The sequence below is a fragment of the Vicugna pacos genome, chromosome 16, assembly GCF_048564905.1.
Source record: "Vicugna pacos chromosome 16, VicPac4, whole genome shotgun sequence".
NCBI lineage: Eukaryota > Metazoa > Chordata > Mammalia > Artiodactyla > Camelidae > Vicugna > Vicugna pacos.
This window is the reverse complement of record NC_133002.1, coordinates 13,089,088-13,111,784: the sequence shown is the minus strand read 5'-3', so window position 1 is coordinate 13,111,784 and position 22,697 is coordinate 13,089,088. Positions and strand designations below refer to the sequence as shown.

Below are 22,697 nucleotides of genomic sequence, written 5' to 3'. Positions count from 1 at the left end.
TCATTTATCTTTTTTAAATTTTTTTTCTTGTTTTTTTTTGGGGGGGGTAATTAGGTTTCTTTCTTTCTTTAAGGGAGGTACTGGGGATTGAACTCACGACCTTGTGCATGCTAAGCATGCACTCTACCACTTGAGCTATATACCTACCACCCCCCTTGCATGCTTTTATATGTTTCCTCCTCCTAGGTTGTAAGCCCCTGAAAAGCAGGGTCATGTGTAACCCACCTTTACCCAAGCCTAGCTTAAACATGGCCAGGAATATGGTGGGTACCCAGTGCTTGCTGAGTGACTGAATGGCTGTAAAACAGAGGCTTTATCATATATTTGTTTTGTAACCTGCTCCTCAGACTCCTTACATATAAATCCCAGGTGAGTATACATATAAAAAATTCATTTAAAATAGCTTGTTTGTATTGTCCACAAGCCACCTACCTCAATTAGGGGCAAAATGTAGCTGCTTCACCTTTTATGTCCCTAAAAACTCAATAAACCTTGGTTGGACAGTTTTATTCCATGAAATAATGTCTTATTACTGAAAAAAAAAACCCAAACATTTTACATTGTTTACTAATATTCTCTTACTAATGGGGGCTCTTAGTCCTACAGGTTATTTTTCACTTTCTAAAAACTGCTCCTCCTAGTGGGGCTTGAAAGCTCTCAGGGCTTTAAAACAAAGATAATGATTCCCACTTGGGTGAGGGAAGCTCATGCCCCAGATGCACAGGCTCCTTGTACAGGCATCTAGAACTCTGTTTACATGTTCAAGGTGTATCACTTAGGGCTCTGTTAGTTGCAAGCAAGGAAGAAACTCAATCAAGTGGCCTATAAGCTAAAAGGAGATGTACTGGGATCCCTCACTTTTAAGGCTCGGGGTAGTGCTGGCTTCAGGCACTGGTGCCAGCTCAGAACTTAAACTATCTATTGCATTTCAGTCCTGGGCTCCACGTGGAACTCTGCTGCTCAAAGGTCACATCTTCACCACGCTAGGTCCAACAGAATCTAGAATCAGCTTCCCCGATAGCTCCACAAAAGCTCACAATGCAGCTGTTGGCCCTGATTCATCATCTGCTCATCCTGAGACAAATCACTGTCACCGAGGAGATGGAATACATTGATTGACGTCACTAAGGCCCACTTGTCTGGGATACATGGACTGGGAGTGTGGGATGGGTGGATTTCCAGAGAAAATAAGGGTAGTTGTCATAGGGATGGGAGATGCTGACAAATGAAATAGATGTCCTCTTAAGTTTAAAAATACTGTTTTAACCTCTATGATGTCCCTCAAAACAAAACCCCCACCCCAGCCTTTTCTGAATGCTTTATCTGAAGGCCGATTATGGCAAAGCAAATGCAAAGAGATCATTTTTCTCTGGGATGTGATTCCACGGTTAACAGCACCAGGATATCTATTTTTAGGTAACTTCATTTGGAAGAGTGTCTCTGCAATACACATATTCTTTTGTATCGTGTGGACTGTCGGCTTGGCATACAACCTCTCACTTCATACAAAACAGAGCATCTTACACGAGGAAGAAGGCAGGTGAGCAGTGACTTCTGCTCTTTGGAAGGGGTGGGGAAGGAGTGAGAAAACTTGTTCCTTTTCAATAGCTCATCTGTGCATGATGATGATTTTATTCCCCCAATGACGCCATGAGGAGGAAGATATTATCTCCTTTATAAGTGAAGAAACTGAGGAAGCCATGGAGCCAGGATTCAAACCCCGCACTGCCTACCACACTCCATGATCACCACTGCACATCACATATAACCATCAGGCAGTTGGACCTTGGCCCCCTTGTAATGAGCAAGGATAGCATACAGTAACACTCAGTCTAGTCTAATGAGGTAAAAACTCCATCAGCATTTGGATTCAGTCCCATTCAAGCCAAAATCTTATCTACAAGAATGATCAGCCACCTCAGAGGTCAACCTCTGCCAGTCTTGCCCTTGTGTGTCTCATGTCCTCTCCTCCCTTTGTCATGACCACTGGCTCTTGTTTTATCACCTCTTCCTTTGCTTCTTCCTACCCATGACTCCCTGGCCTCATGAACAGCCCTGTTCCTTTCCTTTCTGTCCCACTGCTAACATCTGCCAACACTGAGATTCAGAGACCTGTAGGTTAAGCACCACTGGTGAGGTGCTCCTATGTTACAGGCCCTAATCCTTGGAAAACTAGATCAGGTTAGCTCAGATGATGGGAATGGACTAAAGGGTCTGAATCCTCTCCACCAACCTGAAGCCCATCAGGTGTGGTGAAATCAAAGTGGGGCTCCCAGTGGTACTTGGCCAAGTATGATTGTTTTCTACTCTACGGAAAAGGTACATCTTTTTAAGACACATTTCTAGCAGCATATACCTACCCCAAGCTCATTAGACTGACTCATACTCCAAGTCACTCCTCTCCATCAAGACGTGACCCAGCCGCCTGCAGTATCTATTTACATGACTGATTTGAGCTCAACCTGCCTAACACTGAGCCCTCTAAAACAACGTAGGGTGCCTGGTCCAATCTGGGGTTCTCTTCTCAGTCGTAGTATTCCTCCCCATGATGTGAAGTAGGTGATTTATCGATGTTTTTATTGCTTTTCTGTTCACCTGTAAGTTGAGGAGCAGCCATGAAGTTCGTATCAGCCTCATAAGATATAATTTATGTTCATACAGAGTTTTATTGAAGTGTCTGAAAAAGTAATTTACGAGGCATGGCCAGACTGAACATATTCTGTAGATGCCGTGTATCTTGGAGGAAGTCATCTGAAAATCAGCAGAAGGAAGTGTCAGGCAGAGAGTGGAATGATGTGCAGTCCCTTGCAGCCAGTTCAAAATATGAAATCTATGCTACTTCACAGGGAGCTGTTGGGGCTGGTGATTATCACAGCATGGATGAGCCTCTGCCAGACTGCATCAAAGTAAGTTTCCAACTCATCAGTTAAAATCAGATTGTGTTCAAGGTCAGTCGGATCAAGCAGGTGAGAATACTGACACACAAGTGCAAACAGAACTCTTCAAAGAAATCTCTCCTGTTCCTAAGGAAAGCCTGCAAGAAGCAATTCAGCGTTTCATGATCACGCATATTTTTGTCAATACCATCATTTTCTGTGTGGCCCAGGGTAATCATAGGGAGTTGCCAGTCTAAAGGGTGTTCTTTAGGGAACAGGAAAGTGATCTCAAAAGGAAGCTTGACGATTTAGGGAAGAGTGAACAGCAAACAAAATATAAAACTGTGGGTACATGTAAGTGACTGTTAACTTTATAAAACAATAATAGGTTTAAACATACAAAAATAAAAATACATGACAACTGTAGCATATACGTTGGAAGGGGATAAATGGAGCTCAGGTGTTCTAAGGTCCTTGAGTTATCCGGGAAGGGTAAAAGTACCAGTTTATATTAGACTTTGGTAAGTCAAGGATTCATGTGTGATCCTTACAGAGTAACCATTAGAAGTAAAGAAAATGAGTACAAGAAAGGAGAAGGGAAAAGGACATAGAAGAGATGGGGAAAATAGGAAGATGTTAAGAAAAAGAATTAAATGCAAATAGATGAGAAATTACATTAAATGTAAATGTTCCAAATATTCCAATAAAGATTCAAAGATTTTTCAAAATGAATAAAAAGATTAAAAACCCAAGTAAATACCTGCTTACAAAAGGGAACCCTTAAATATACAGAAACAGAAAGACTGAGAGCCAAAAGACGGAGAAACCGTACTATACAAACACCAACCAAACAAAAGCTGGTATAGATAAAGTAGACTTTAAGGTCAGCATTACAGAAAAGGAGGACTTCTTTAGATAATTAAAAAAATTATTGTTTTAATATTTTATTTTGAAATATTCAAACATATACAAAAGCAGAGACTAATATAATGAATCAGATGTACTCATCACCCAGCTTCAACAGTTACAATTATATATCCAGTCTCCCTTCATCTATCACTATCCTCTCCACACTTAGATTACTTTGAAATAAACCCTATATTGTTTTATATGTAAATATTTCAGTATGTATCTCTAAAAGATAAGCACTTAAAAAATAACCATCCTACCATCATCACACACACAAAAATAAAACAACAGTAATTCTTTGGTATTATGAGTTTTCCAGCCAGTGTTTACATTTCCACTGTTGTCTTATAAATGCTTGTTCCTCTGTGCTCTATATTTCATATAAATTGGTGGTAAGATCTAGAGGCTTGGCCAGATTCTGGTATTACCATCATCATCACTAAGCAAGACTACTTCATTGGTGGTGCTATGTACTTCCATCACAATGTACATAACACCTAGTAGCTACTTCTCTGTAATGTTAATATAAAATCTTTGATGATCATTGCCTAAATCCACTAAGTCATTTGAATTGCAAAATGGTGATACTCTAGTTATATGATTCCTTGATTATTATCTAGAAAACTTCAATAAACAGAAACTTCTACTTATTTGTTCTTTGACTATTCAGATAAAGATCGTAAGAGGAAAAGGAGTTGATTCTCTCCCTTAATTTGTCAGTTTTCAGAATAATGAGTTCTTCTTGCTGAGGCATCTTCCAAAAGTGACCAGTGAGTTTTGCTTATCTGCTGTTTTAATAGTGCCATTATAAAGTCAGAGATTTCAACAAATTTGATGTTTTTCAGTTCATGGCAGCTATTGTCTTTATTGATGCTTAAACTGTCCCATCTTTGACCAGTGGCACTTATTCAGGCTGACTCCAGAATTCTGTCTGATATGACCGTAGTAAACTTTGATTCCTTGCTTTCTGGGATAACAAAATGTTCCAAGCTAAGATTGTACATTTTATGGCCCAGACCTTGAATCAACCATTTTTCCTAAAGCCCTCATTACTTTTTGTAGGTAATGGTATTTAGAGGTCACATTCGGGGCACATATGGTGCTCACTGCTATTGGGTTGGGTTCTTTTTAGTGAACAGAACTAAGAAATTCACATGTATGTGCATATGTATGTATATATATGTGTGTGTATCGTAAGTATATATGCACATAGGTATATATATTTGTATATGCCTATGTATTACATATACACTTAAAGATAAATATATATATTTAAAAAACATGTATATATATATATATTTAAGGATAAAATACTTTATGAGTTCATGTTAATCCTAGCAATTCAAATTTAGGAACACAAGTTTCAACCTTACCAGCAATCTTAAACCTGTATTTCCTTTTAATCATATCAAAAACCTCGAGTCTCAGTGACCTCAGCATAACAACTCATTTGACCTATTCTACAATACAAACACAGTATCAGAATAACAAAAATATTACTGAAAACAGGTATTTTGTTTGTGTTGTTGTTAAGGAACATCTAAGAGATGTACATTAAAATTACTTGGAATTTGTTTACTCTGCTAATTCCACCAAGTGAATACACAGTTAAGTTCATTTATTTCATTTTACTTTCAATTTCTCAGGATATCTTTATTAATAATATAGTAATTTTGTTTTATAATTATGTAAAATGTCTGCACAGTTCTAAAGTCAAATCTACCAAACAAAGTACATTCAAAGAACTCTAGCTTCTCTATCCTCCAGCCCTACATCCTCCCTTTCTATGTAGGTGAAACTTGTTTTGAACTTCATGGTTTATCCTTCCATGGTTTCTTAACGGAGTGAATATATGCACTTATTATTATTCCTGCTTGTCTTAGATAAGCGGCAGCACATTAGTCACAACTGTATCCCTGATTTTCCCCTTACTACATCCTGGAAATCGTTCTGTGGTACATAAAGACGTTCCTTATTTCCTTATTTCGCTGGTAGGTCCACAGCATGTTCATCCAGTCCTCTACCATTCAGACTGTATCCAATCTTTTGCTATTAAAAATAGTGCCAACAGAGTGTATTATCAAAATTTTAAGTTTTTACTAATCAGATAGTTGAGAAATGGTAGTTTTCATTTGCATTTCTCTTATTTGGAGTAAAGGTGAGCATATTTTTCATATGATTGAGCCATTTTCATTTCTTTTCCTACAAATGTGGTTCACCTCTGAGAAAGCTTTAACCAATTTCTAAGATTGCTGGTCTTCTGTGTTTTTAGAAGCTCTTTACATGCTACGGCTATTAACCCTTTGTCTGTGATATTAGCTGAAAAATTTTTTTGCAGTTTCTTACTGTCCTTTTACTTTGCTTATGCAAAGTATACTTATGCAAAGTTTGCATAGGCAAAGTATACTTTGCCATGAAAAAAAAACTTTAATGTAACCGAATTTATCAATCTTTTCCCTAGCTTTTGGATCTCGAGTCATAGAGGGAAAAAAAGAAATTACACAGCAGTCTCACTCATGACCACAGATGGAAAAACTCTAAACAAAACATTAGCAAACCAATTCCTGCAACGTATGACCTAACCACCAAGACGGGTTTATTCTAGGAATAGTTAGTTTAACATTCAAAAACCAACCAATGTTTTCCACCACATTAACAGAGTAAGAGAAAATAAACTATTTTCTCAAGCTATACAGAAAGAGGACTTGATAAAATTCAACATCCATTCATGATAAAAGCTTGTAGAAAACAGATATACAAAGTAATTTACCCTGATAAATGATATCTACACCAAAGCATACTTAATGGTGAGCAGCTGAAAACCTTCCCTCTGAGATCAGGAATGAGATGAGGTTAGCCACTGTTGCCACTTCTACTCAACGCTGTTCTGGCTCTTGACCTAGTCAGTATAGTAACGCAAGAAAAAGAAATACAAGGCGCAAGGATTGGAAAGGAATCAGAAGTTTTCCTTATTCACAGATGACACGATTGCATATGTAAAAATCAAAAAGAATCTAAAAAGTTATTCACATAAGCATGATTGTTGGATACCAGGTCAATATACTAAAATCAACTACATTTTTATTAGCAAGTAACAGAAAATGAAAAAACAAAAAGTTAACTATTTACCATAACATCAAAAAATCAATTCCCTAGGAATAAATCTAGCAGAGATACGCAAAATCTCTACACACAAAACTAGAAAACATTCTGGGAAAAATTAAAGACCTAAATATTAAAGAACACCTAAATAATTATCCTATAGCAGTACAGGATAAACCCATACTGACGAAAGGATTCATGAACTAATGAAACATAAAGTCTAGAAACAGATCCTTACATATGTAGACCCTTGCTTTACGACAATGGTGGCACTTCGGGATAGCAAAGAAAGGCAATCTTTTCAATAAACAGTGCTGGGTCAACTGAGTATCCACAGGGGAAAAAGTGAGACCACCCCTACACCTTACAACTTTCATTAAAATCAATTCTAGGTGGATTATAGCTCTAATGTGAAAGCAAAACAAGAAAACTTTTTAGAGAAAATAATTTAGTATCTTTAAGACCATGGGAAGGAGCAGTTTTCTTAAATAGGACACAAAAAGCATTAGGAAAAGATCCATTTTAACATTGCTTAATCAACGACTTCAGTTCCTCCAAAGACATTGTTTATAAGTGAGTGGGAAAAGTGCAACACACATAAAAAACAAGGATTTGCAGTAAGAACATACAAAGATCTACAAGTAAGAGTTAGATTTTAATTTTTAAAAATTCAGGAAAAAGGGCTATACAAAAATGTAATGATGTGTTTTACCAAATGCAATCTTTATATTTGTTTCCAAAGTAATTAATAATTTTATTGGGTTTTTATGTATAATACTTTTTGTATCTTTGTAGGAACCCAGTTGGTGGAAGGATTCAGTTGGCTATTGCTGTGGCAGTTGCTCTCTTCCCACTGATCTCGTGGGTCTACATATACTTAAACAAGGAGATGCGGTCCTCCTGGCCAACTCACTGCAAGACAGTAATTTAAACACAGTGAAGAATCCTGTTCTTAAAATGAGTTTTCAATTTTTTATAAACATGGTTGTAACAAGCCAGTTTCCCTAGAGTTTATTTCAGGTAATCTGAGTTAATACTAGAGATGACTTAAAAAAAAATCCTAATAACTTTTTAAGGCTGCCTACAACCCAGGACTGGATGAGACCAGTAAGAGAGACAGGCTATGACATCCTGCTGTGTCACAGTGCAGTGGGAAGGGCAGTAGAGCAAAAGTTAAGAAGTATGAATTGTAACTCAGCTTCATCATGATCCGTGTGACTTTGGCAAATATATAAACCTCCTGTAGATAATTCTTTATCTATAAAACATGATGGATATGAGACAGCTTACTTACACAGCTGCAAGGATTAAACTAGATGATATGAGACCCCTCTGAAGATATGAAGTGCTTACAAAGGGCTGCATGCAATAACACAGAGGGAAGCAGGGTTTGAGTAAACATGACAGAAACAGCAGTGTAAGAGAGGGCTGTACCCCGAAAGTAGGCTTATTATACTGAACTGGTACCCAGCCGTGAATTAAATGAGGACTCCAGGTGAACCAAATGAACAAGCATGTCTTGGAAAGAAAAATTAGCTAGAATATAAGAATTTGGGGACAAAAAGAAGGAACCAAAGAATATTAATTACTTTGTAAATGAAAAAGACCAAAATCTAGACACATATTTTGTAATGAATGTCAGAAGTCACCCTGGAGAGATTGTTCAGAGCTGTACAATCCGGTAGCCACCAGCCACTGCTGCATTGAGCACGTGAATTGTGCTTACTGAAGAAGTAAAGTTTTACTTTCTTCCTTTTAATTTAAAAACATCAATTATTAGAAAACTTATGTGTGTCTGGAATACTTGTTTTAAGTCTGTTTGTAACATCTTGGATATGTGAATCTGCTTCTTCAACTGCAAATTTTATATCTAAATACAGACCAAGTATTTCCAATGAACATTTAATGTCCAAATGGATGGATTATAAATATAAAATACATACTAGATTTTAAAGACTTAGTATAAAAAGAATGTAAAATATTTTTATATTGATTACATTTTGAAGTAACATTTTAGATGTACTGGGGTAAATAAAATATATTAAAATTAACTTTATCTGTTTCTATTTAATTTTTAACATGTAACTGCAAAAATATTTCAAATTATTTATGAGGCTAACGTATTTCTGTTGGTCAGTGCTGTTTTAGAGTATCTGGATGGCAACTCTTTTACATATGCCAGCATCAAACTCCATAGTCAAGATAGTTTTGTGAGATTTAGGAAATATTCCACTCAAGAAGTATTAGTACCAACTATACATGAGGAGAGTGAAAATGAGTCTGGTAGTCTGTCTCTTTCTTTCTGTAGCCTTTAACATGATAGAGTATTCTCTCAATAGTTGTTAAAGGAGGTATGTGTGTTTTTTGTTTTATACAGTGGCCACTGGACAGTCAGAAATTCTCAAGATTTGGATGAGGGTAAAGCGGAAAAAATCTAGCTGATATTTAAGCAATGAAAGTGAGATTTATTTTAAGGGTTAGTGAAATACATATAAAGGATTTCAGTGTCCTGGTGTATGTTTAGCTTGCATATTTATGGTTTTTACCCCTCCTTCAGCATAACTATGAGTCAGACATGAAGAAACAGACTTATCTGCAAATTCAGCATAGGACCTATACATCCTCCTAGCAATGATTGATTCTGTGCTTAAAAGACTGTAATGTTCCAATTAAAAAAAAAAAGTAATGTTCAAGATACTCTCGCAGCCTACCTGCACCTCCCATATCACACTGAATTCTGTAAATATACAGTTCCTTTTTTATCGCCATCAGCACATCAAATGCACTAATCTGGTAATGTACCACCTTTCGTAAAGAATATTACTGAAATTGCTTTCAAACTCTATTTTTCCATTGAATTTAAGTATTCACAGTAAGTTTAATAGTTCTATTGTGAAAACCTCTATCTTCTCAGGCCCACAATCTTTTTCCTCCCCATTGTCACTCTTCCTCATCAGCCACTCATTATGCACTGCCTGGACTGAAGCTCAAATTTCATCTTATATTTCCCAGCCCAGAAACCTAAGGGTTCCTCACTGTCTGACAAATTAAGTTCTGAGTTTGGACTTGTCATTCAAGGCTCTTCCTTTTTCTGCTTTATTTCTTACTGTTCCACCAGCACCGTTTGGTGAATCCTCATAGTTGTTACTTACAATTTCTAAACTCGCATGTCCTATGATACCGTGCTGTTCTGTCTACTTGAAATGCACCTGCACATCTATTTAAACCATTTTCCTTCCTCTTCAAGACATCCCTAGTCCCTTCAAACAAAATTAAAGTCCTCCACCATGTACCTACAGTTCTTTCCTCACACATTTGTATCTAGGGTTGCTTCTCTCTCTCACTCACGTAAAGTCAGTGAATGCAGGGAGTGCATTATAGTCGCCTCTGTGGTGGGCTGAAAAACGGTCCCCAAAGATATCCAAGTCCTAATCCTCAGAACCTATGAAGATATAGGGTGACCTACATATATCACGAGATTTTATTGTAAATGAAAAATATCCCATCTTATCTGGGTGGGCCCTCATGTAATCACAAGTTAAGGAAGGCAAAGGGGGATGTGACTACAAAGACAGAAGAGGAGAAAGGGATGTGACAACAAAGGAGATTTGAAAATGCTATTATCATTGGCTTTGCGGATGGAGGAAGGGGGCCATGAGCCAAAGAATGGAAGACGCAGCTCCAGAAGCTGGAAAAGGCAAGGAAACAGGTTCTCCCCTCCAGCCCCCTGAGAGAACATGGCCCTGACAGCACCTTGATCTCAGCCCAGTGAGAATGAACTGTGAGAGAACAAATATATGCTGTGTCAAGCTACCAAGTTTGTGGTAATTTGTTACAGCGGCCAGAGGAAGCTAATACACCTCTATACCCCACAGTGCCCTGCTAATCAGCAGGCACGCTCATGTTGACCAGTACTGGTTTTTTATGTCTTCCTGTTTTTTAGGCCCTGAATCAAACTCTTCCTACATTTGAACAGTCTCCACTCACCACTGAGTGTTTCTGCAAATAAGCCTTAGAACATATGACAGCTGAGTTAAACATGTCCCATTTGTCTTTAAAGGAAGTCATAAATTCATTTATCTACTAGTGTCATACAGCACCAACCGGGAGCCCAGAGGGACAAGCTAGCAGGCACCCAACTGTACTGGCACTTGGTCCTGTGTTGGTTGGAATCACAAGAGCTCTGCATGGGAGACCACACGTTCATCTGGGTGAAGGGGCGGGGGGGGGGCATTTGTTCACCTGTGAAGTAATTGGTGATATTTTTCATCTACAAAATAGGAGTATAAACCTATAAAAGTAAAAATATGATGGGTACTCTGAGCAAAAAATGTCCAAAGCTCATTCACACAGCTGGGTAAATGGAAAAGTTTACCTGAGCTAATTTTTTTATTATGTATATTAAGTTACATAACTAATACATTGAATGAATACACTATTTGTAAAAAGTAAAAAAATCTCAGGTAAAGCTAAATACTGTCTATTTTGAGGACTATATCCCCCCCACTTCAGTCTCCCTGGTTTATTCATGCTACTTTCATTCATTTTCTTTCCAATTTTCAGCATAGGATATCCTATCTAAAAATGACATTTCAGAATATCTTATCAGCTAACACACACTGAAGCCAGTTATGGTTGTTTCTTATGCAAACAGAATACTAAACAATGAGACTGAGGATTCAGGGAGGGGAGTGGAACAAAACCACAAAGCTTAGTCATTCTCTTTCTATAAAAGTCAACAAAATAAAATCAGACTAAAAATGGAAAGCTTTCTCCTTCTTGTAATTCATAATTCTGTCTGGAACTCTGCCCTTCCCTTTCAACACCATTTTGTCAGGATAGACATGAACTGTGCCAAAAGCCTGGCTGTCCGGAGCTGTTTCAATAACCCCTTCTATGTTGACGTGGTGCACACCAAAGGGATCCTCAGAGTAGCCACCATCATGCGTGTGACCGGCGAAGAAACACACCACACACTCGTGAGACCAAATGACTGCCAGGGCGTCTCTGTAATTCCAGGCCAGGCACACACTGTCAGAGGCCGCGGGGTAAATGGGAAGATGGCCTGTTAGTTAAAGAGAAGAAGAGTTATGAGCCAAATAAGAAATAACTCTTTCATCAAAAAAAAAAAAAAAAGAAAGAAAGAAAGAAAAAAAGAAAGAAAAGGGTAAAAAATAGTACTCAGGAAAAAGAAAATGTGTATTGCTACTCATTATGGACCGAGATCAGAAAGAATCCACACATACATGAAAAACTAGATAATCTACAGCCATGTGTCTGGAGCATAAAGAAGGATGAGACAGTTCATGTCCATGGGAAGAGAGGACACTGTACAGGAAGAAACCCTGAGATCCACGGCCTACAGAGTCTCACGATGCACAAATGCCATGGGAGACTAAGAGCATCCTGCACAGGGCGGTCTGCAGAGGCAGCCCGAGACCAGGCAGATGCTGCACTGGAATCTGGTCTTGCTGACTTCCCTCAGGGTAACAGTGCTACCCACACGGAAAGAGCCACTCCTAAGTAAAAGGACAGTTTAGGGATGGGCCAGCAAACTAAATATCATTTACGTAGACAATGTTTTATAAAGAACTGACTTATGCCACTTTAAACACCTCCATGAGATCAAGGCGGCCATAGCAATGTTGCAGACGTGAGAACTACGTTAAGGCTGGGAGCATTCACGCTACTAGGTTCGACAGGGGATACGTCCAAGTGGAGCTGGGAGAATTTCAAATTCCTGATGACAAGACGCAGGTGACAAGACATCAGGCCACAGTTCCACTGTGAAGTACAGGTACGACAGTTCACTGGTCTTTCCTTTTTCCCATTAAATCACTTTCCTTTTTTCTGTCACTGTTTGTTTTTATTCTGAATATTTTTGCTCTGTTTAATATCTATTACTGTATAATACAAGTAAAAAAAGGGGGATAACAGAGCACACGTATGCACACTCACACGCACGTACACACCGACAACCACTCTTCAAGCTTTAAAAAGGGCTTGAATCATGAATCAAGTCCCTGTAGCATCCAACACAATTAGTCGCTCCCTACTTCTTGAAACACTTGGCTTCCAAGAACGTCACAACCCCCTTGTCTTCCCGCAACCTCAGTGCTTCTGATCCTCACTCTCCTTTGCGGCTTCCTCACTCCCCCAGTCCTAGCAGGAGGGCCAAATGCCTGGCACTTGGGCTTCAGTACTACTTCAGTATCGACAACTTATGGCTTGGTGAGCTCTTAGTAATTTACGTAGTTTTAACTATCATCTGTATTCTTTTGACTTCCACATTTATATACCCAGCCCAGACTTCCGAATTTCAGACTCATATGTACGTACTGCTAACTCAACGTCTCTGCTGATGCGAGTAAGCATCTGATATTTAACAGGTACCCGAAACTTCGTATTTTCAAAACTGAACTCCTGAACTCTTCACCCAAAATGCTAACTACTGCACTGCCCCGCATCTTAGCGAACAGCAACTCTATGCTTCCAACTGCATGGCCAAAACTGGAGTAGGCCGAATACCTCTGAGTTGCCAGAATGAAGGTGAAGAAGCAAACGGAAACAAAAGAACATATCTCCTGGCCATCTTAAACTCTGCTAAGGAAAACCCGAGGCACTCAGTTGTTAAAGGTGTATTCACCCGGTGTCTCAGCAAACAGCAAAAGGGAAGAGGTAAGAGGCTGCTAGTGCAGACAGGTGCAGGGACAGAGTGAAGGGAGACGGGAAGAACGCAGGGAAGGTGGAGGGGGGCCTGGGGTACAGAACACAGACTCCAGTCCCAGTAGCTGTATGATTTGAGCTACGCAGTTTAATCTCTTTGAATTAAAATTAAAATGTCTGACTCTATGATCTATAAGTCCCTTTTAACTCCAGTATCCTTCAAAGTAACAGGTACATCCTGGCAGTGGAAACTAAAATGCCCAGATGAGAGAAGTATCCCATTTTTGAGACCACTTATTCTAGAGCCAAATAGTGTCACAAGATGCCTGTAACCCCTGAGGGCACCTTAAATTTTCCAACCTTGAATGACAGACATTTGATATTCCAATGGTAGTAGCAACACCCCTATTCCATCTCATGTCCTCACCACATCAGTGAAAGATTAATAAGGAAAAACTACATTTATAGAAATAAAATTTTACATATTCAACTATCTGACTAGCCTGTCATTTTCAAAGGGTTTTCATGTTCATAACTTGGTGCAACATGGAGAAAACTGCAATCTGTATGTTCAACATTTGTCCAGAGTCACGAAGCTCATAGAAACAGGAGCCGGAATGGCATCCAGTCCCTGTGACCCTCGGTCCCAGCCCGTCCATCATGCCACACCCATTTTAAACAAGAGAACTAATCTCAGCCCCTAAACCAAGCACAACAGCCATACTGCAAATCCAAACTCAGTTCTTCATGTGTGCATGTGTGAGTGTGTGTGTCAGCACACGCACACATCTGCACCTAAGTATATTCTGAGAAACTCCAGATTCCTGTAATATCTGAAGGCAGTATGTTTGTGAAAAATGATTCTAAACAAAAACAATAAATTTTATTTCATTACAATCACATGGTGGACACAGTTGTAGACCTGCTGGATGGCTCACACACACTCACATCCTGTAACATCAGTTTTTTTCACCTGGGCAGCAGAGGCCTCTGCTTGGTGGCCACTGCACTCATAGGTAGGTCTCCTGAGGCTGGGATTTGGTCTGGGGCCTGGGCGGCATTTTTCAGTTAAATATTACTACATAAATTGATCCCATTTGGGGAAATTCTACTTTGAAACGTAAAAGGCCAACTTACAGGCTCTGATATATGGCAAGATGTTTTTGTTACTTTATAATTCTTTCCTGAATCAAGCTTAAACGTTAATTTTATATTCAGATTGTTTTTCAATAAGAAATTTTAAACTAAGCATTCATTTTATAGAAAGGGGACACCACAATATTAAATATTGGTAGTATGCTTTAAAACCTAACTAAACCTATTCTCTAAAATGCTAGTGTAACCAAATAATGTAAATACTTACTCACAATCACCACCTTTTCTTGGTTTCTGTCAGAGAATGTAAGAACTTCATTTAACCAGTTCAGCTGTTCTTGGCTGAATCCTCCATTAAACTGGACAAACTGGGGCTCAGAAAGTCCTGAAATGAAATCAGTATTTTAGACCCATCAAATGTCAGTTTTCCCCTCATTTGGGCATTCAAACTTAGCTACTCTGGGGACACATATATTTCTTTAGCAATATTTGGCAGCAATGGACTTAAAATAGGAGACCACAAGAATTCAGAGCAACATCAAGCACACTGTATCTCACTCCTAATCCTGACGCTCCCCTGCTACTTCCCTAGCCTTCCATTATGTTGAAAATAAAACAGACTGTTTACTATGTCCACTGACTCCCTACAAAATCACCTTTTATCCCACGGGCTCTTCTGTGTCCTTCAACGTCTCACTCTGCTTTGTGCCTCTGTATTTCTGTCTTGAATACTCTGCCCCACCCGCTCTTCTCAAGGATGACTCCCTGTCACTTAGGTTTCAGCTTCAATGCTTTTCTCCTTACAGAAGCTCTTTCTGGCCACCTAACTAAAATGGTACCTACCCTTAGTCCTCTTCTATAATATTATTATTATTACTTTATTTTCTTGGTGGCATTAATCACTTATTTGTTTCATTTATCATCTGTCCTGCCCACGTTCTTCTCATTTCCCCGACTCCATCCATAAAAAAAGTGGTAGTCAGTACTGCCTACAGCTCTGAAGCTGCCCTAGAAAAAGCGCCCAGCCCAGAACAGGCACTCAGGTATCTGTTAGATAAAGGAATCTTGAACCAACTGCCACCAATACATGTGCCATGAGGCTTGTGAGAAATCCTGACCCTGAACAACACGACAATATACTTTTACCTTAATTGTCCATCTTCCTGCTGAATAAAAGGTAGCTGAAGAATTTAAAGACAATGTATTAGATTCTCAGCTCAAAGGAATAATTCACCTTGAGGACTATTCAATTCCGTATTTGGATTGTGCTCCCTCAGTATCTTCAGACACTGCTGGAATTTTGGAGAAGACTGGTCCACACCCAACACACTCATGTCATAAGCATCAAGTAAAATGAACCGGAATTTAGGGAACGGTACAAAATGATAAGCGTAATAACTCTCTGAAGGCATAGTCTCAGGACGATGGGCAATCTGGTCTTCCAGAAACCTTGTGTTAAGTTTGGAGTTTGTTAAGTAGTCTCTGCTGAAATTATAGAATTCATGATTTCCCCACGTGTGATGAACTGGGACTTTCAGCATTTGGAATGTGTTCAGAACAAGTTCCAGTGACTTTTCTGATGCTTTATACTGTGCATTATATCCATCGATGATGTCTCCAAGCTGAAGTACACAACAGGGTGGGCTGCTTTCTTTATTCCAGTGTTCGATAGCACCCTGTAAGTGAAGAAGACTGTGCCTGTAGTACCTCCGTCTGCTCCCCTGGAAATTATAGCCGTCTTCTAAATCAGCATACTGAATGTCTGCTATAACGCCAAAGGAGAAGAGCTCTGAACTCTCACTTAGGGGTCCAGGATCAGGCTTATCATCCATAACCTCCAAAGTTTTCTAAATAAAGTAAAAAAGATAACTAAGTTATAAACATCTTAATTTTCTAGCTGGACTGGAGAAGATGGCTAAATGAATATTAAAGTCAACAGTCAATCCACTAGGTAGCTTGGTATAGAGAAAAGTGTATGGACTTTAGAGTCTGATGGTCTTAGGTCCAAATTGCCGAGTCCTAAAAATGCTTCAATTTTCTCATCTGTGAAATAGATGATAACCTCTGTTCTCAGAAGAGCAACAATTTACAAAAGGGTAATTTATTAATGAACAGCCCTTCTAATTTTAGTAAAGTCAAATCCAAGTCTGATGTAATTTATAATTTTTAATAAATATACACCAGTTTTAAACACACACACACACACATATGCACATCTTCCACAAACACCAAAATAATTCTATCAAAAGTTCAACATTTTGCAGGGGGTGGGCTGGAAATGAATATTACATGCATCCACTCTACTTTATACATCAGTTCCTGCTATGGGTATATTGTGTCGGGCTGGGTCTTTTCTCTTTGCTGATGGGTAGGTCACCTGAAATAATTTTCTCATATTTTGTATCTGAAATGACAGTGAGAGGCAAAAAATATACCATTTTATAATTTTAAACAAACAAAAAGTCCAACAAAAAACTATGATGTTGAGGTGACTATTTTCATTTCTGTGAGTAGTGGTTCCTGGTTCTTTAACAGGTGGATTCAAATCTGAATCAGCTCTTTAAATACCAAATATACACTCCCCTTCTCTGTAACCCAAACAGGAAATATGTAGTCTTTTTCCCTTATACAGGATCTCTGCCCTGCCTCAGTGGCCGACAAGTAAGTACACACGATTTAGACTTGAAAAAGCTATTATTTTATTAGATTGTTAACAATCTAAATTTATAATCATTTGTAATCTCTTAAAAGAGCCAAGAACACTAAAGACTAAAATAAAAATCAAAGGCCAAGATCCTAATTTATCAACCATTCGTGTTAGAAAGGCTACAGTAATAAACTGTGCAGTGGTGTCTAGGTTTATTAAAACCTAGTTGTTTTTAAAAATTCATTTGGAATTTCTGAAATTACTTTCAACTCCTGTTCTCCAGGCATGTGCCCAGTATTCCTACTGAGTTCATGTTAACCCTCTACAGACACGTGAAATCCCGCCACGGTATGCGTATCAGAGGTGGAGGGGACAATTCTACGGCTGGCCCTTAGGGCCAGACTTTGACATTTTTTGTGAATTAGGGGCCTCTTTTCACTCTAAAACTGTTGTCATTAATGACACACTTTCTATCTGATCTACCCAGTTATAAACTTAATTTCTCCCTTAATCTGGTTGGGTGTAACTAGCCCTAAATAAACAGGTAAAAAAGCACCAGAAAAAGATGGAAATGCTGAAAAATGGTTTAGTGTTCTTATACTGTTTTCCCCCCCAATTTGTTCATTTCTTCCTGCAGTCCCCACCTGAAAACCCCACTAAATACCAAGTCAGTTATTATGTATGAGGGTTAGTTAGCATAGATGAGATTATCTGATTTGAATGGTGAACTGAGACACAACTACATAAATACAAAACTCATCTAAGCTGAAAATCTCTCGTCTTACTAGGTTTCAATATTTGGAATTTCAAGTTTAAGTAAGGAGAATCAAACCAGAAGGTAATTTAGCAAGTGTCTCACTCGAACACTATTACCAATGCTTAAGAGAAAACAGCTTCTGGGAATGGCTTTTATCCCCTGCCACATAAGCTTGTTTTTCCTCTCTAAACTCGGAGACTTTATACTGAAAGTATGTACTGTGGATCCCCTAGAGGGCATTTAATCCCAATTAATTTGATCTTGTCCAGAAGTCAGCTGTCATTCACTTCCTGTTCTGGTAACAGCACCCCAAGTCTCCCAATTCCTCATTCTCAGTTTGTGTGGTTTGACCTCAACCCCCAGCGCTGGCCTACAGAAGCCCAGTTTCCCTCGGGTCAGTTCGGGATCAATAAGCGTCAGCTCTGGGACTTTTGTGGGAACTACTAGCAAAACTACAGGAACAACTCCTGCTAAACAGATAACTGTGTAGAGGTGCCGGGGGGAAAGTTAACTGAAAGAAACCCAACCCAGAAAGAAATGGATGTGCATGATGGAAGGAAACCAAGTCCTGGAAACATTAGGTGAAAACCTGGAATCACCTGTCCCTGCCAGAACTTGTTCACTTAGTTCTGTAAGACCATAAAATCTCCTTTGAGTAAAGCCAAACTGAATCGGCTTTAAGATTTCTGTCACATGATTCCCAAAGCCCTGTCAGATAAACCTTCTGCTGAAACAGTTTAATTTAGGAAAACTCCAGGACGTATGAAGATTTGCCAACTTTTTTTTTAAGTTAGGCAATGTGCAGGGGCCACACACTTCAAAGCAGTAACGTGTTCCAGAGTAGGAAAGAGATCCAAAATGCTCAATACATATAGCTTTTAAAGATAAGGTCAAGAATACGAAGTATGCAATTTTATTAGACAAAGAAATTATTTTGAAAAAAACAGGGACATATTTATACTGTGATCTGTTAAAGGAAAGATAAAAGGCATGGGAGGAGAACAAGGCCATGTTCAAGGAAAGATAATTGGGATCAGGAATGAGTGAGTCAGGGCAAAAAGAGCCAAGTGGGCAGGGAACTGACTCTCCTGACTAGTTCAGAGTCCTTTATGATTCAGGGAGATGCCAGAGAGACTGACTGTGGCGGACACAGAGATCAAAAACTCAAAGACACCTCCAATGGCAAGATTAGAACAAGCATTCCAATGCCACAGAACTTTTTCAAAATACTCCCCATCCTTCACCAAGTACACACAAGAAAGGAGATGAGTACAGGATAACTGTTAAAGCTCCTAATGGGTACATGAGGTCTATTATCTCTACTTCAAAGCATGTTTTTTAAATGTCTATAATATAAAGTTTTTAAAAAGCATTATGAAGTTTAGGGAAAATAAAGTCTAGAAGAATTAGAAGACCTAAGGAAACAATCTGCTTTTGAAAAGAAAGCAAAATAGCAAGTTTTGAGAGAGTTTCGCCTGCACTACTTACAGATGCTAAGTTAGCCTAAGTCTCAGTGCAGAGGTATTATGATGAACTGCTGAAACCTGTGAAACTAAAGGCCTGGAACTGATTGGAGTCCCAGTTTTTTCTAGAGCAAAACAACCCCCATCGCTTGTGAGATTTGACTGAGTTATAACACAGTGATTTACTTTGCACATCATAAAGCACTATATGCATGTTAAGAAAATTATTTTTTAATTATATATCTGAAAATACATCTGCCTGTTGAACCTCAAGATAAACAAAACTACCATAATTTTTTATAGACCAGAAAAATGTGGAAAACTTTACAAGATTTCCTCAAAAAATTCCTACAAAAAGTCATGGTGCAGGATAAACCGACAGCATTCTGTGAAAGCCACATTAGGCATCAATGATTTTCAAGAAGGGAAAGAAGTACCCAGGGATGCTTACTTGCAGAAAACATGCTACAAGATGATACAGTAACACTTCTATAATAATTAAGACTGGCAGAAGGCTGAAGGTTCTTGTAGCAAGCCCTTAAGGATCTATAACGAACTTGTGAAGACAGACAGTCCTTCACACTACTGTCAAAGGAAAAAACTGTGACAGTCTAGACATTAGTAAGGAGAGACTCTGTTAAGAGGAACTATTGTAATAGATGCTCAAAACCTGAGACAGAAGTATCTCAGGGAAGGGATGGGTGAGCCAAGTTTTTATACACTGACCCCAAGGTACAGGTGACTGTGGAAAGAGGAAGTGGCAGCCGTGAAACTCACTTGTACTAAATACTGCAGTAACAGGAAGGGTGAGGCAGGAAATATTTGGGGATAGGCACACTGTTGGGGGAAAGGGCCGGGAAGGTCCCACAAAGTCAGACCGAGCTGTCCTAGTCGAAACAGCCTAAAGTTATGTCAAGAACAAAATCTGATCAGCCTTGTCACTACGGATAGAACATCAGATATTATCTAAATTGGAAAATCAAAACAAAACTCGGGTGACCTTAGCGGTTTAAGAGTAGTAATAGAAGTGTGCCAACCCCAAAACAATGCAGGAGGCTACAAATAAAGAGTTTATTTGGGATCTTAAGAACTGCATTCGGGAGAGACAGACTCAGGTAAAACTGAAAGTGTTCTGGGGAAGAGAAAGAGTCAGGGGCTCTTAAATACAAAAAGCCAGAGTTGCCTGGTGGGAACTGACTCTGATGTGAGTCAGGAAGTATCTGTCCTTAAAGAATCACGAATTATTCTAGGATAGGGGTCCAAGAAGTATCGAGTGTCTGGCACATTTCTGGAGAACATTAGGACAGTAAGTGGTCAAAAGGTCAGATTCCATCCAGGCTGAGACGTGTATCCTGCGTAAGTCACATGTCTTCAAGGGCCTCCCAGCCCCATTTCAGAGCTCTCTTAACAATGCCAACACCATTCTGATTTTCCTTTCATAAGTGATAGGTTTATACCAGTGTTTTAGGTATCCTTTAACACTTAAGTTTTATGGGTCTATGATGTCAGGCTCAGATGTGCTATTAGCAATTCATCCAATGTCTAGTTATAAAATACCTACTTTCAGTAAGGAACTGTTTTAGATGATAGCATTTTATTTAATATTATAAATTTAATATGAAAGGGCTGTATAAAAGTGCTCTGGTAAATAAAGGGTCAACCTATCTAAAGAAAAAAATCACTCTGGGAAATAAAACTTAACAGACCTGAAAACAACACTGAATTCAGTTTTAATTTTGTATGATGTGTGTGTCTGATCGGTTAACCTACAACTGAGCAAAGTGATGAGTGATAATTTTATATGTTCACTGCCTGACTAAGGAACGTACTTTTGTGTCTTTTTTGTCCATTTAAGGAATAACTGCCCCCTGGGGAAACAAATGCACAGAAATAAGAGGGTACAAAAAAATCTTAACCATAGAAACTTCGTTTGATTAAAAACGATTCCACGTGCCGAGCGAGCATTTACTTTGAGCAGATATTTCAGAGAATTCCAGCTCAATCAGGGCATCAAGAAACATGGGTAGTGACAGACTACAACCTCACTGCGTTAGAGAGCAGAGCAGCACACTGGCTAATTCTGCCAGTTCACAGAAAATACCATGTTCCAGCGCCACCATCACGGGGCACCAGTTGCTTCTGCCTGTCGGAGCACGCAGGAGTGGGATCCTAAGTTAAGGAAGAGCATCAGAAGGCGATTTTTTTTTCCTTTTTCTGTATTTTGCAACTCCACCAAGGAGGCAGGGAGGGAAAAGACTAAGACTGAAGATTTTGAGACAGAAACAAGGCAAGATAGTATGAACACGAGTTAAACTTTCCCAAGGAATGAAAAATAAACCGACGCATGTTCTCTGCCTCATTAATAGAGAGGGCTTCTATAAATACAGGCATATATAGCTCATGCAGTTTACCCAAACAAGATAAGCAGCCCCGGACAGAGAACCCATCAGCAAACTTTCAACCACCAAACTGAAGGGGTCAGGGGCGTTGGGGGGCGGGGGGGCATTTTAAGGAACTGGGGCCCAGGGAGAGCAAGTGAAGGCTTGGGACATGACGCAGCAGAGACACTACTTCGTACAGCGTTGTTTATAATTATGTTCCTTATAACCTGGGAATTAACTGGAAGTTCAGGCAGTTCAGTCATACAAGCCCTTGTCACCCTAACACTCAGATCCTGGTCAGAAATGTTTTTATAAGTCAAACATTTCAAGTGCGAGGGGTCCGCTTCTTCGTTATGGGTGAAGAGCGGTCAACGACCCAGCAGTGCCTCTTGGCCGACCTCCAGCCTAGCCTGGCCGAGGGCGCCTGAGGTGGGAACGCGGGCTGCCGCGTCCCGCCCGTCTCCAGGCGCGCTTTTCTGAGGCTGGGGGAGCCCTGTGGGTAAGGAGCGGCTGCGGTCGCCGAAGCCCCGGACCCCCCGAGCGGCGCTCAGGCCCGCCGGGCCCAGGCCCCGCCACTCAGCCCGGCCCCGGAGGCTACCTCCTCCTGCGAGCCCCGCTGTCCACTCTGCCCGCCCGCCCGCGCAGCTCCCGCCCAGCCCGGGCCGGGCCCGCCTCCCGCCGCGAGGAACCACCTACCGCGCGCCAGCTCCTCGGCGAAGGGCTCTTGACTACCGGCTAGGCTACCGCGTCACCAAGGAGTGGAGCGGAAAGAGCGGCTCCCCCTCACTTCCGGAGGAAGCG

General features: G+C 39.7%; 2 protein-coding genes across 6 annotated transcripts in view; one reads left to right on the top strand and one right to left on the bottom strand.

Moving 5' to 3' along the window:
• TMEM220 (transmembrane protein 220) overlaps positions 1–7,818 on the top strand; it is a 13,659-nt gene extending 5,841 nt beyond the window's left edge. The window contains exons 4-6 of one of the 2 annotated variants that reach the window (XM_072940751.1): positions 1,417–1,540; positions 2,847–2,906; positions 7,683–7,818. In XM_072940751.1, the coding sequence (XP_072796852.1) occupies positions 1,417–1,540; positions 2,847–2,906; positions 7,683–7,818 (320 nt within the window). The remainder of the gene's footprint in view (positions 1–1,416; positions 1,541–2,846; positions 2,907–7,682) is intronic. The other variant, XM_072940752.1, reaches the window with a different exon arrangement.
• Positions 2,789–22,694, bottom strand: ADPRM (ADP-ribose/CDP-alcohol diphosphatase, manganese dependent). 4 transcript variants are annotated; one of them, XM_072940747.1, is made up of 4 exons: positions 22,593–22,694; positions 15,883–16,495; positions 14,917–15,033; positions 2,789–3,034 (listed from the first exon to the last, which is right to left on the bottom strand). In XM_072940747.1, exons 2-4 carry the CDS (start codon positions 16,478–16,480, stop codon positions 3,024–3,026), a joined length of 726 nt encoding a protein of 241 aa, XP_072796848.1. In that variant the 5' UTR covers positions 16,481–16,495; positions 22,593–22,694; the 3' UTR covers positions 2,789–3,023. The 4 variants fall into 4 exon arrangements, with proteins under 4 accessions (XP_072796848.1, XP_015104941.1, XP_072796846.1 ...); XM_015249455.3 differs by lacking the exon at positions 2,789–3,034 and adding an exon at positions 3,805–11,952; XM_072940745.1 differs by lacking the exon at positions 2,789–3,034 and adding an exon at positions 3,805–11,952 and having other exon boundaries at positions 14,921–15,033.
• Between the last annotated feature and the right edge of the window lie 3 nt (positions 22,695–22,697).

Excerpts from the sequence above, each read along its gene's own strand:
- ADPRM (XM_015249455.3), bottom strand. The coding sequence starts at position 16,480 with ATGGATGATAAGCCTGATCCTGGACCCCTAAGTGAGAGTTCAGAGCTC. Across the intron at positions 15,034-15,882 it reads GGAATTGAATAGTCCTCAAG|GACTTTCTGAGCCCCAGTTT; the intron begins GTGAATTATTCC and ends ATTTCATTTCAG. Across the intron at positions 11,953-14,916 it reads AGAAAAGGTGGTGATTGTGA|GCCATCTTCCCATTTACCCC; the intron begins GTAAGTATTTAC and ends TTTAACTAACAG.